The sequence below is a fragment of the Eufriesea mexicana genome, unplaced genomic scaffold (genome assembly GCF_001483705.2).
Source record: "Eufriesea mexicana isolate 0111107269 unplaced genomic scaffold, ASM148370v2 scaffold413, whole genome shotgun sequence".
NCBI classification, from domain to species: Eukaryota; Metazoa; Arthropoda; class Insecta; order Hymenoptera; family Apidae; genus Eufriesea; species Eufriesea mexicana.
This window is the reverse complement of record NW_016908573.1, coordinates 50,301-64,881: the sequence shown is the minus strand read 5'-3', so window position 1 is coordinate 64,881 and position 14,581 is coordinate 50,301. Positions and strand designations below refer to the sequence as shown.

General features: G+C 37.4%; 1 protein-coding gene across 1 annotated transcript; it reads left to right on the top strand.

Moving 5' to 3' along the window:
- The first annotated feature begins 1,122 nt into the window (after positions 1–1,122).
- On the top strand, positions 1,123–11,644 carry LOC108545279 (zinc finger protein Elbow). The gene is made up of 2 exons (XM_017896812.1): positions 1,123–1,529; positions 9,938–11,644. Exons 1-2 carry the CDS (start codon positions 1,467–1,469, stop codon positions 11,354–11,356), a joined length of 1,482 nt encoding a protein of 493 aa, XP_017752301.1. The 5' UTR covers positions 1,123–1,466; the 3' UTR covers positions 11,357–11,644.
- The last annotated feature ends 2,937 nt before the right edge of the window (positions 11,645–14,581 follow it).

The following is a 14,581-nucleotide window of genomic DNA, read 5'->3' as shown; positions in this document are numbered from 1 at the left end:
CATACATGACTATATATCAAGAAATTACATTATAAATATAACATTACGTACTAATAAGAAATTATAGCCTCTTTATACGTTTTATTTATAGCTTATACATAAAATTTTCGTGCTTACACAAAAAATACACATTGTGTTTCCAAAAAACTGTATAAATTTCAAAATATTATCCTGAATAATTTTTTATTAGTTTTAATTTATTATACTTGGGAGACGTGATTTAAACATTTTAGAAATAGCATCTGAAATTTTAAATCTTGCGTGGAGAAACATATATCGAAATAAATATTTAAACAACGGAATAAAATCTGTAAATTCTCTTGGAACGAAAAAGAATTCTACATAAAAAAAAAAAAATGAAAAATAAAAAAGTAGCGATTATATGTGGAAAATACGTTCGTTATAGAGAAAGAAAGATCAAAAATATTTTAATAGAAAATAGAAAGTTAATATATAATTTTAGCGTTATTTTGAACATTCTGAAACTTCGTTAAACACTTAATTATAGCTATTATGAAAATAAATGGAGTGTAATTTGTGGAATGACTTTATTACGTAGCAATAATTACGTATGATTCGTTAAATGTGACATCATGTAATATATAGGTCCTTCTAATCACTGCAATAAGGTCAGATCTATTTTCGATATTAATAATATCGAAACGATTACATTATATCTTTATATAACGATATTACGTAATAATATTAAAATGATAATATTTAAAAATGAAATATGAACGTTACGCAATGCGAAGTAAAAATAAAGGTGAAACTAGATTTGCACTTTCTAATTGATCGATAAAACAGAGCAAATTGAAATGTACCATATAGGTCGTTAAGGATAGAATAGATATGCATATGGATATGGAAAAATTGATCGAAATGAGTTTTTTTCATGAGAGAGCGTTACTTTCATCGCTAGAAAATCTGAAAGGGTCGATGGTGGGGGAAACTAGGATGTACCGACAGAGCGGCGAAGGGGTAAGCTTTCCCGGGGGAACATGGTGTGGCGGGGTAAGTCAGCTGAACGGTCATCGATAGAGAGCGGTGGTGGGGGAAATGGGGAGGCTCGGTCGAGGGAACAGTAAGCGATGCGACTCAGTCGCGATTCGAAGCCGGTCGTGGTAAGCAAATGTTGTGTATCGTGTACCGTGTAACGTGCACCTCCTTTATTTCGTTTTCCTCGATATCTTTGTGTGTTGTGCCTCTTATACGTTAAAGAAGAGTTGTGTTTACTGGCTGGAATATGCCGCGTTAGAAGCCAAATGGCTTCATTTACGTGCACTTTCATTGTTTCGCCTCGACGGATATAAGGAAGAGTACGACAGTGTTTCCACGGATTCGAGCTTTCCTTCTTTCGTTGCTCCGTTCGTTGTCAGTCCTCCGTGGACTGTCGCGAGTGATCACAGTGTTATTCGTTACAAGGAGAATAGTTGTGGACAGAAAGAGGGCGAACATTTTTTAAGATGCTGACTTCCAGCGCGAATCAGTATCTCCGTCCGGAATACCTTACGCCTCTACCTACTACGGTTAGTGTCGTGTTTCTGTTTCTATTCTCCATTTTTTTTTTCGCCTCGACTACGCGATACAGTGACGGTTTAGTGTGTCCAAAATATAAACAGTTTCGTACGCGTCGGAAAAACTATATTAAACTTCGCCGTAACTGTGCACACCATACCAACTGTATGACATGCGGATTAAATTCGAGTTTAATTTATCTTCTACTATTACTCCGAAACTCTTTCGAAATTGTTGCAAAATTTTTACGCGAAAATACGTTCGGAAGTAATCTCAAATGTTCAATGAATACTACGCGAATAATAAAATTGTCCAATTCATACGATATTTTGTTAAAGTTTATCACTGATAAAATATAGATAGCTGGAAAACGATTGTTCAAATTTCCCAAGTATAAATAGTATATAAAGAGATTAATAAGGTATATTAAAAACGCGAGCAAATCGTAAAATGCGACGAAGTAGCAGCAACGTTAGAGTAATCGTCAAAGTGTCGCAATTAAATCGATATAAAATGCATACCGCGAAGGACAATAATTTCGACACTTCGTTAATTCTCGTTGTCGGTCTTTCGTTAATCGCGACGGGAATGCACTTCACGTCTTACGCTTTAACTCCTGTAAACTATTTTGAGGACAGCGAGTGCTGGCAAAGTTTCTGCTTGAACGTTCACTGATTTACGACGCTCGTAAATCAAAACACGATTCGGTAATACAATGCTGCGAGGATAGGTACGAGAGAGCGTGTACGTGCTAAAAATGAACGAAAACTCGATTCCTTCTCCTTCGTTCCTCCTCTCCTTCTATTTTTTCTTCACGCGTGTTACAAAGCTGCCTACTTTTTACGCCGTAAACGCGCACTTAACGGTAATAATTTGGGCCCTTGAATCTCTTGCACGCTTCTTATTCGCGTGCTTCCTTCTCGTCTTTTCTTGTAATTTTTCGTCATTTTTAACCGTTTCTTTTGAATTTAAAAAAAATTTTTTTAATTATTTCTTCCATTTCCTTTGTTTCCTTACTTCGCGTTGGCGACTTCGGTTGGCAACGCGTGACGTCGTTCTCCACGAGTTTTCGAAGAAATTCCGTCGCAGGTCCGTTTTAGGTGCACTCTCTCGAGTGCATGGCAAAGAGCATGCGTATTATGTTTCAATTGGTATCACGGGTAAAAAGCAACAAGTAATTGGCACTACGGCGCTGCCCGGATAAGCGATGGCGAAATGGGCCCGTTCAGCAGCGTTTAAGCGGGGCGCGGTGGCGCATTTTTATGAAACTGCCTGCGACGGAAAGAGTAATCGGTGTCGCGGATTGCGAACGGGACAAAGCGGTAACAATGCGACGTTCGGGATTCTGCATGACAGGCCGGTGACAGAGGAGGACGATAATTTTGGCCGCCCGATGAAACTTCTATCAAGAGCAACTGACAGTTTTATATCTTTCATTAGATCGTCGCTTTTATTTTTTATTAGCTAGTCGATTCTTCACGTTCTCTTGGCGAAGATAAATGCGAATAAATCTTTATTCCGGGGTAACCTAAATTATCGCGCGATTCAACTGCACCGCGATTTTAAATCATAAGAAATTACGCAATAATTGCACTATTATTACATAAGTATAAAATGAACAGAAAAGAGGAAGAAAATAGGAAAATTTGTTTGAAATATTATTCACTTTGTTATAAAAGTTCAAAAAACGAGAAGAAAATAGGTACATTTGAAAATTTGTTTCGGTTATTTATATTATGAAATCGCAGAATGAAGTAAAAATTAAACGTGAATGGTATTTTGGAAGCTTCGTTCGAGACGTTCGATAATTATTTATTTCGTTGCAAAAGTACAGGATATGAAGGAAATAGGAAAGATTCTGGAAAGTTTGTTTGAAATATCGTTTGGGCTGGTTCTCATCGGAGGAGGCTTAAACGCAGTTCTTCGTTAATGAAATAAGATCCAACGGGACGTATAAAAATTCAAATTTCTATTATTGGATGATTCAACGGGCGTGTGAGATAATTGCCTGCATTTTGTCAGCGACCTGCAGCGCGAGCTCTGTCCGTCGCTTCTTATTGTACGCGTTAATGCGCCAGTAAAAGGCACCAGTAAAAGGCACTAGGAAAAAGCACTAGTAATAAGACGAACGCTGCACGTAACTTCAACCGGGAAAATATGCAACTATTTATCCAGCCAGCTCTGTATTATTAAACATTTCTGTATACTAACGTGGCACTTCGTTAGGATTTAGGTTAAGTGTCCTTATCACGGCCAAGAGTTGCTTTTAGACGGAGCCTAGGTACACCGGCAGCCATTGTTCTTTGATTTTTTAGTTAATAATTTATACATTGCCTGAAACTTCGAAATTTATTTGACGAAGTCGCGTAATACTGTGTAATATATAACAACACGATTTATAAATAAAATAATATTATGGGAAAACGTGAGAAGAACCAGCGAGTCTTATTGAAGATTTTTTGCAAAATATTTTGGGCTATAAATTGGTTTAGTGTTTTGAAGACTTCGCATATATGTTTCTATACTACGAAGAAATTTTATTAGTTAGTAAACCGTCTGATTTAATGGATATTTCATAAACGATGATGTTAAATGAATAATATTTCACCTCCGTAGATAACCATAATATTTTTTTTCTTTTTTTTTCGTACTGTGGATATTTAACGACAATTTTGCTCTCGAATGCTTGCCATATACAGGGAAAGCAATGTACTACGTAAATCATAAATTTCCGTATGAACTGCAGATCGAGGTAAATTTATTCAAGGAATGAGATTTTCGATATTAAATGAAAAACTGAAGCCAAGAATTATACAAATAGGTAGGGGATTAAAGTTCTGGTATGAAAATAAATTGGTATATTTGTTCCCCTCTTTATCTGCACAGAAATAGAACAATAATTTCGTCAAAACTAGCTAGATATTCTCAATTCAATTCTAAAAAGTATTGTCCAAATCTAATGAAATTTCTAGTTTCACTTATACCGTTAAAACACGATTATCGTGTAACAAAATTTAAAAAAGAAAGGTACTTTTGTAGAAAATGTAAAATACTTTTAAATTCAGTCTTGACTATTGCAATTTTATTTTCAACTTTAAAATTTTATTTTCGCTTTAAAAGTAAACATCAATTTTGCCAAAATTAGCTGCACGTGTGCAATTGAACTCCGGAAGCAAAATGTCTGAAACCAATCGCTTTTTCTAGTTCGACGCCTCTGCTGCTATTGAAACATAAATTTCTCGCGTAACGCGATATTGAGAACAGCGATTTCACTGAAAATCGTTATAGAAAATATTTCGAATTCGATCAAGACGGCTAAAATTCAATTTCAAAAATAAATAATCGCAAAAGGTAGGAAGGTGATAAAATTATCGCGTAAGGTAATTTTGAAGGAACTACGAATGATCGAAAACGTCATACGTTTTTAAATTGAATCGTGGCTATCCATTGAACGTAAGTGGAAGGGCGTAAATTAAAATGATTAATTAAGTGTAAAGGGAATAACGTAGGAAGAAAATTGTTAAAGTAGGTTGTTCCTTTGGATGAATAATAAGCGAACGTTGACGATGAAAATGCTACGATCGGGTGTTCCGTTAACTTGTCCGAGAGCAATTAACATATAGCTTTAACCGTAATGCCGTAATAGCCTGTTGCAATTCATGTCATTAATATCTGTCGGCATCGCACCATTAGCAGAAGCAACCGTAAACGGCGGGTTAGTTGTATGAACGTTGCATTTTAATTACGGTGAACATCTGTTCGATGGACGTATCAACCGCGAGAAATATCGTTCCTCTATACGCTAATTATACCAACTGCATCATCCTAGCTACTTCCAAGCGAGTGCGATGCCGGCGCCAATATTAAATTCTCGCACTCGTTCTCCCACTAATCGCGTCTACGCCGGGCAACTACTTATTAATTGGCCACGATCCTACGGTAAACACCCATTTTAATTCTCCACAATTTTAACAGCCCGATCTCTCAGAATGAAACAACCGCCACTCTCAACCACGTATAATTGATGCTTGGAATTTTTCCCGATATTCCACGAATTAAAGTCACGCTAATTAACACTACACCTACCGCGGTCTAAATGGCCGTTTTACCAATTTTTAGGAAAAATTCCCCGTTCGACGTTATCGTTTTGCTCGCTCCACTTCGCGATTTTTCCTTTGATGCGAGTGGAATTTTATGTAATTAACATTACACGTTTTAAGTGATCGTTTTCCGAATTTTTATTAAAAATACTGCATTGCAGATTGTCATTTCGGGAATATATAATTTCGCGATTTTTTCTCTAAAACAAATACAGACTGTTATAAAATTAACATTGCACCTATCATGGTCTAAATGACCGTTTTTTAAATTTTTGTTAAAAATTCAGAGCATTCAGAGCGTTACCGCTTTGGACACTTCATTTCGTGACTTTTCCACTAGAATAAATACAGAGTATTATAAAATTAACATTACGTTTTTCGAATTTTTGATAAATATTCAGCATTCGACGTTACGGTTTTGGGCTCTTGATTTCGTGATTTTTCCTTGGAAATAAATACAGAGTGTTATATAATTAACAGAACACTTATCACGTTCTGAATTACTGTTTCTTAAGTTTTTGTTAAAAATTCGGCATTCGACGTTTTCGTTTCGCGATTCTTTCTCTGATATAAATACGATCGTTTTTGAACTGGAAACAGTGGAACATTTTGTAAGAGATTAAACTAAGTGTCAAGAGAAATTTCAAAGTCAAATTCATTTGTTTAATCTCGTAACGCACGGTCTTTTTGTTATAATCCATATTCCGTAGATATTGTAATGTTTGCTATAATACGCATGAATTATTTCGAATAAAATAGGGAATGTAATATAAATGAACAAATTTTTCCGTGTAAAATATTAAAATTTGTTCTTATTTTTCACTTAACTCACAGTAGTTAATAAAACTATATGTATATAAATATATTTTTTTCATGGTATGATAGTATTTGCAAAGTAATTATTATTCTTAAAAAATAAAATAAAAGAATCACTAGGTACCTATTTATCTTGCTTCATTTATATTCTAAATTATTCTTCGCGTTGTTATCTACAATAACATCCTCATAATGCCAAACCTTGCAGGTAATATCGTAAATACAAGGGAGACATAATCGTAGAAGCGTTACATGGTAATTTAAGATGCCTAGAAATAAATAAGAAATTTGAATAAGTATCAACTGCCGATCCGCGTTTATGCTATATCTCGAATATAATAATTATTTTGTTTTAATTAAATGGTCTTATATGTTGCAAGAAGAATATATGTATATGTTTTAATTAAACGAATTTGACTTTGAAATTTCCATTATCACTTGAGATACAAACAGTGTCCCTCTTCACACCAAACAACTTTTGTTCAAACATTTTTATAATAAGTTCCATTTCGTATAAAAGATATTTCATAATATGAGCCGTTCACTGCACAAATCGATTAATTCCACTTTTTGAAAAATCTGAAATTTAAGTGTCAAAGCACTTGGTATAGTCGTGACTTTTTATATTTATAATAACTTTCCTTGGTAATTAAGATTAACACCATTGAAAGACAAAAATTTTTTGGCCGCTGAATAATAAATAATTTATTTCAGAGGTCACTTTGATTAACTCCGTACTCTAATGTAAATCGTTGCAATAATGCAATTCGAATGCACTAGCAAGCCATGAACGATAACGGTGAATTTTTTAGTGCCATCTTATCAGAATTTAAGTAAAATTTAGTAAAATTTAAATTTTTACTTTTTCACTTGCCAAATCGATTAACTCTTTCAGTAACGTAAAAATGGTAACATTACCAACGATTACCTTTTGGCTATTTTTTCTTATAAATTTTATATATCGTTAGATGAAAGTTACATTTGTATTTATGCATTCTACGATATTTATTTCGATTTAAATTATAAAGGGAATTTTAAAAAACAATATACATTATTTCATTGCATTTCTCCACTTTTTGTTTTACGGAGTTAATCAATTTTTGCAGTGAATGACTCATATAATTGAAGGAAATACCCTGTATAATCCGCTGTTCGATATCTCTTCTTATTCCGTTTCCTTCGAAGAAAACTTTTCTTACGTGTGTTTTATTATTCGTCGAGGTAAGAAGATATTTTGAAATCTTTAAACAGGATACACGCATTTAATCTCTTGGTTTATGATCTTCTTAGAAGCTACTCGACTGAACTATTTGCTGTTATAAAACCGTCTTATAATATTCGTATACTTGAATGATTTTTACTTGGAACTACCTATCTGTAATACGTGTCTATTAAAGACACAGGTAAGAAAAGTAAATAGATATACGTAACTGTACTCTTATCTCGATAAAAGTCAATAGTAATTCTAGGAAAAATCGTATATTTTCACTGATTATAAAAAGAAAGAATCAGAAACCCACCATTTTGATGGATTTGACAGTTTTAGTGTTAATCCCTTGCAGTGTATTGACGAGTTTAGCTTGTCACAAGCTTCTCATGTCAAACTATACAAAGACAAGCCAGATATAAATAAAACTATATTTAACGCGCCTTAACGTGACAAAAATTCGTATAAATTCTAGAAATTTTCATATTTTTATTCTGAAGGAAATGTATACATAGCCACCACGTAAAATTAAATGCCTTTTTAATTTTTAGAATTAAATCATAGTGCGAGAGGTTAATCTTCCATATAACGAATAAAAATTGAAATCGAATTTTATACTAACCTTTCTGATAAACTTTCGGTTTAATCGTTACAATTTTACGTGATTCCAAATATCGGATTGTATATTATTTATTTTAAAATGCGGATGTGTTAGAGGTAGATGGTAGGCAGGTGATATAAAAGTACAAAGAATATAAAATGATACTGTAGAAGTTGGCAGTGAAAAAAAAATTAAATTCGATAACGCGAGAAAATTAAATTTCACAGTGTAATATTAGATAGTGGAAAAAGTCACGACGTGATTAAATGACACTATAAAAAGTCATCTCAAAATTCATTCGCCTGATGGTTACCAAACTAACGTTACTCCTTGAGTAACTTGTCATTAACCCTTTGCACTCGAGAGGCGACTCTCAGTCGCCATTTAATCAAATTCTAAAGATCGATGTTAATTAATATATCAAACTTAAAATTACCCAACGATGCGTAGAATGTCGAAATAAAATAATTTTACGCATTAATTTGCATACGATTTCTTATTTACCGTTTTAAAAATATCGTCGACCTTATGGCAGAAAGTCTTGGAATTACTATTTTTCTGAAACGAAAAAATCACCGAGAGCAAAGGGTTAATTTAATTAAATAAATTATACAGAGTTAAAAATTAATAATAGAATAAGAAATAGTAGAATTAAAAGGGGTATCATATACGCTGTTCCATTCAATAATTTTGTTATTTGAATCGAATTACATATATTTCTCTAATTGATATTGACTAAAATAAATAATATTAAATGAACAACGTGAAGAGATTATATCATAATTAAAATATTTGCGTAACGATGTTCGCTTATAAAATTTTGGCAAAGTGATATTCGCTTAAATTAATTTGATGTCACATCATTGTACATATATTTGTTACATACATTGTTGAACACGAGATAAATCAGAATCGTTATGAAACATGCTATTACTTGCTTAATTGTCGTTGGCACTTACCTCGAGTAACAGTTGCTGCTTACTCGCCTATATAGCATCTTCGAAACTGTGTCGAGGAATAAAACAATAGTAAAATTTAACACTTAAACGCGTTGCACCAGTTTAAGGAAACAGCAAGGCAAACTTGGCGACATTTAAATCGAATTTAAATTCAAAAGGTCGATAATAATTCAACACCAAAAAGTAAATTATGACATTCCTCTAGAGAGATTTAAAAGTTTTTTAGTGAAAAATGTAAAAATATATAAGGAAACCCGCGCTTTTGATGTATTTTTCTTTAATTTACAGAGTAATAAAATGATCTGTGCCAGTTGGGTTATTCGTTCCTAGATATCGTAATCATCGGTCGTTATATTTTATCAGTCGTAAAACTACGTGAACACGACGTGAATCCATAACAGTATATTTCAAGCTAGAAGGAAGAAAGCTTTAAATATCGATTACGTTTAATGAAACGAAACAGGAATATTTAAGTATATTCCTCGGTGGTAATACCAGTGAGTCGAACACGTTCCATTTTTATACAACTGAAAATGATAGGCAAAATGCACCACGATTGCGATAAAAATTCCACTCGGACTAACGGAATTGGCATAATTCGCTTATAAGAAATATTGATTTAACCGGTAAAATTAAGGAAAGAATTGACGAGGTTATCATCGCGTTAGGTTATCGGGAAAAACGGTAAAAGGGAGAAATGGTAGGATGATTATTGACACGTTTGTTTTATTTGCAGTTGGATGCGAAGAAGAGCCCGCTCGCACTCCTCGCGCAGACTTGTAGCCAAATAGGAGCCGACACGCCGTCCAATAAATCTCTGTTGGGCTCGTTGGACAAAGGTTCGAGCAACAAATCGTCCAAGTCCGCGGATCAGTCGCGTGAAAAATCGTCGCCGGCAATCGTGGCGGCCTCGACGGAATCGAACAAGACCAACTTCAAGCCGTACGAGTCGTGTTTGGGTCGTGAGAAAGCATCGAGTCCGGACGAGCAGCGATCCGCCTCTAGTCACTCGACGTCCGGCCGATCGAGGACACCCGGTAGCAACAACAAACGATGCCCGAGTAATCAGAGCGCCTCGTCTGTTAGAGCGGTGACACCACAGGGCCGAAAAACTGCTACACCGAACGGCGACATAGCTCGAGAGTCACCCGCCTCGAGGACATCGGTCGCGAATCTTTCGTCGAGCCAACTAGAGTCGTCGAGCTCGTCGCAGCCAGTCGTCGTCACCAGTCCGTCGTTACAAGCGAAACCCTCTTACAGCCCAGCCGGAGTTCTAGCGATGACGGATCCGTCCATCAAGGATCTTCCGTTGGGAACTTTCAAGCCGGGCGTCAGTCTAGCCTCGTCGAGCTCCGGTTATTTAGGTTACAGTCCACAATTACCCATCGACGTGACGGCCAATTCTTTGATGTCTCACCAGCAGGCCGCGTTGAAGAACGGCCTGGTAGCCGGTAATCCCTATCTCAGTTACGCCAGGTTGAAGAGTTCCTCGGATGCTCTGATGCCGGTCTGCAGGGACCCCTATTGCACCGGTTGCCAGTTGAACTCTCATCTGCTTGCCAGCTCCGCGAGTGCAGTGGTGGCGAACGGGAAGTTAGCCGGTAACACGGCCGGTGCAACGGGTTCCTGTCCCGCTGGGTGTGCTCAGTGCGATCACAAGCCCAGTACGGCGGCTTACGGAGCGTTGGGTGTAGCCGCGTACGCACATGCACAGCTAGCTGCTTTGGCAGCGGCCTCGCAACTTCCGTACGTTTGCAACTGGATCGCCGGCGACACCGCTTACTGCGGCAAAAGGTTCTCCACGTCGGACGAATTGCTGCAACATCTGAGGAGTCACACGAGCGTGTCGAGCGGCAGCGGAGTTACGGATCCTTCGGCGGCCGCGTTGTCGCTGCTGTCGCCCTCCGTCGGACTACCGCCAACGCATCCTTTGTTCTCCAGGACTTATCCCACGCCACCTTTGAGCCCGCTCGCAACCGCGCGTTATCACCCTTACGGCAAACCTTCGCCGTTGTTGCCACCGTCTTTATCGTCGTTGGGTTTACCGCTCCCACCGCCGCACCCTCACACACCAGCTGGATTACCCCCGTACTTCTCCCCGTACTCGCTCTACGGAGCTCCTCGCCTTGGCGCTGCGTCCGGCTTGCCTCAATGAGTTCTTCGCCACGAACATTGCCGACCAGACGTGTCGAAAAATATCAACCGTTTAACTGTGATCCACGTGCGAGTATAGGGAAGTGTTTGATACGTAGATACGTGAGAAACCGAAGATACGGAATCCGAACAAGCAAGTCAACCTCGTTAAAGTAACCTCGCAATTGCGTTCAACGAACGAATTAGTTTCGCTTCATCTCATCGTCGCGATATCGTCGTTGACGCCATTTTCCTTTCTTCTTTTTTACCTGTCTCCCTCTTTCTCTCTCTTCCTCTCCTTCTCTTTCTCTCTATCTCGTTTCTTCGTTGTTTTATCCCTCTCCAACCCGTTACGGTACGGACATAATTTATTTAAGTTTGTCACCAAGAAGTAATAATAGGCTGCGAGAGTGTTGCGACGTGGACGATTATCCGATTCGTTTCTCGTAACGTCCGTGTCGTGGTTGATTTCATGAGCTCCTGCTAGTTTACCTTTACACTTGTCGAGTCTTCGGTAGGAAGTGCTAAAAGGATTGCAATTATTATAGTGTACCAATCGTTTAACTGTGATTCTTGTGCAAGAATAACGGAGCGTGCAGTGAAGGGGAGCAAATCTGAAAATAACGTGTGCCTGAATGAACCCACTTAATGGCTGCTGGTATAATTATTAACCGTCGACAGTGTGTTTAACGAGCTGCTGTTGTATCGCGATGCGTTACGATGTTCCCCGGTGCTTCATCTTAATATCACGTCTGCGTATTATGCCGTTCTGTTCGCATCGCGATCCAAATTTCCCCACGCTCAAACCCCTCTGTCTCGTAATTTTTCCACGACGACTCGTTCGAGCGCTCGCGTGTGCACGCGCCTTTCCGTTCTACTCTAATTTTCCTTCCATTTCACGCTGTCGATGAATTTTCGTTCTCCACGGTACGATGATTATGAATTCCCGATTAAAAATCATTTCGCGACAGATATCGAATCGAGAATATTTAGCTCTCCCGTACTGGCCCGTTCGCTGCGCCCGACGTGCCACTTCATTTCGAAAAAATAAAACAAACGAGTGCCACGGGTAACGTCGAAAAACCAATGTTCAACTGTGATTTCCGAGTGAGAAAGCTACCATGTTGCATGAGTGAGATACGCCGCGCTTCCGCTACAGATACATGTGTATGCGTGATTATAGAGTTTATCGACATGACATACGCGATCACGGATCTTTAATTCCAACTGGCGATTAATGCACGATTATTTCGTTAACCCTAGAACGCAAACGCTTTCCACCTTTCTTGGTACAGTCACCGCTGACGATGTTTCCATTGGTTTTTATCGATCATGTCAACGAGAGATCATATGCTTTTAGAATGAACGATAATATGGGGTTGAATTATATCCTGAAATACGTATTTATTTGACTGTCATCGCGGTCAGCGTGTCGATTATCTTACGAGGCATAACCACTTGCACTGGAAAGACGTGTCACGCACGTTGTCGTGCTTTTGTCGCAGAATCGCTAACGACGTGGTGTACACGTCGTCAGGCAATTGTCACAGAAACACTGGACCCTTCTGGCACACGCATCTGTGAATTTCTTGCCAGCGCAAGTGGTTAAACGTAAAGATCAGTGATGGCCATCGGTGGCCGCCATTACGGTGAACGTGTTAGATGCAAACGTTCGTGAGATTTACGACTTTGCTAGGATCTTTGTTCCTCTTTTATGGTATTACGCGTTTTATCGTTAATGTTATTCGATTATTAATCCACAATGAAACGTATTATGGAAAATAGTTAGTACACATCAACGCGAATAGAGAATTATAACCTTAATGACCTTACTGATTTTAAATCTTTGATACCGTAGATTTATGAACCACAATCGTTTGATAGGTTTAGCGTTAATGCTTCGTGTGATACAAAATTCTCTTTTATACATCGCGTGCCTCAAAATTCACGCAGGATTTCAATTTTGCGCCACTTGTGCGGTAAAGTGTTGCCAACGATAAAAAGGACAGCGTGACAGTTGACAATTCAGCTGTATTAAAAATGGAGCGGACGCGAAAGGACAACGGGTCTTCATTCTTGAGCAATATTCACAATTTTTAATTAAAAATCTGTGTTTTCTGCCAACATTACTTGCGTGAATTTTGAGGCACGTATATACGCAAAGAATAACTGTTATTCTTCACTTTCTTTTTCATTTATATCAGAATACTATTCTTTTTTCTTTGGCATATTAAATCAAGTGGTCTGTTCTTAATCTGCTTTGCAAATTTAAGAATTGATTTAATTATAGCATGATTCACGAACATATTGCGGTCAACTTCTGCTTTAGCCATAGTTTTATCAGTTGCCAATTGAGTTTTATTAAGTATCGTTTTCGATTAGATACTGATATTTTCTGTCATTAAATCCTATTATTTAATGTACAAAGATATATACTAAAAGGTACATGATCTAAAATCTTTTACACGTAAAAATTACGAACGTTTGTGTTTCAGAGTTAGCACTAGAACTACCAAACCACAAAAGTAACAAGTTTCATGTATTTTATTTTCATATCTACAAAAAGATACAGCTACTTCTGATGAAATTAATATTTACTCTGATACAAACAGATTGTGTATTCCTATTTGTTCGTGCTACGTCACAATTTCATATTATAGGTTGCTAGTTCTGGTATTAAGTTAACATTGCTCACTGTGTTATTGTAAGGTATCTGGCAACTGATGGTGAATCGTGTAGAAGGTAATTCTACATTTAAAAATACGCCGAAGAGAAGATATATTTAATATTTTCTAAAGCTTCGTGTTTTAGAAAATGGAGATTAAAAATTCACAAAATTCGCTTCCTCGTATTAAAATCTTAATGCTACGAATTTCACCACAAATTGTTACTACACCTATTCGTGAACGTTCGTTCCTCGCAAAAGCTGCGATCGTTTGTGTTCCAGGGTTAACATCGAACGTTTCGTCGTGCACTTCAGAGTCATCGAGTCGATACTTCTTCCTCGATATCTCTCCTTACCGTTATCGGACACGATCGACGTCTTTGAACAGCTTGTATCGCGAAAAATCAAATATGTTGGAAATGTCGAGCAGGTTCGAAAATAGTACAAAAAGGAATGGCAACGATGAAAGATAATGGAGGCGAGTAGACGATAGCCAGGTATTAAACGTCAACGCATAAGGTACTAAGACCTTACCAAGACCTTTTCACATAAACGCAAATGAGACAAGTTCGCGAAACTCTC

Bases quoted from the DNA above. Each gene is read 5' to 3' on its own strand.
- LOC108545279 (XM_017896812.1), top strand. From the start codon at position 1,467: ATGCTGACTTCCAGCGCGAATCAGTATCTCCGTCCGGAATACCTTACG. The intron at 1,530-9,937 runs GTTAGTGTCGTG...TTTTATTTGCAG, and splicing joins TTACGCCTCTACCTACTACG to TTGGATGCGAAGAAGAGCCC.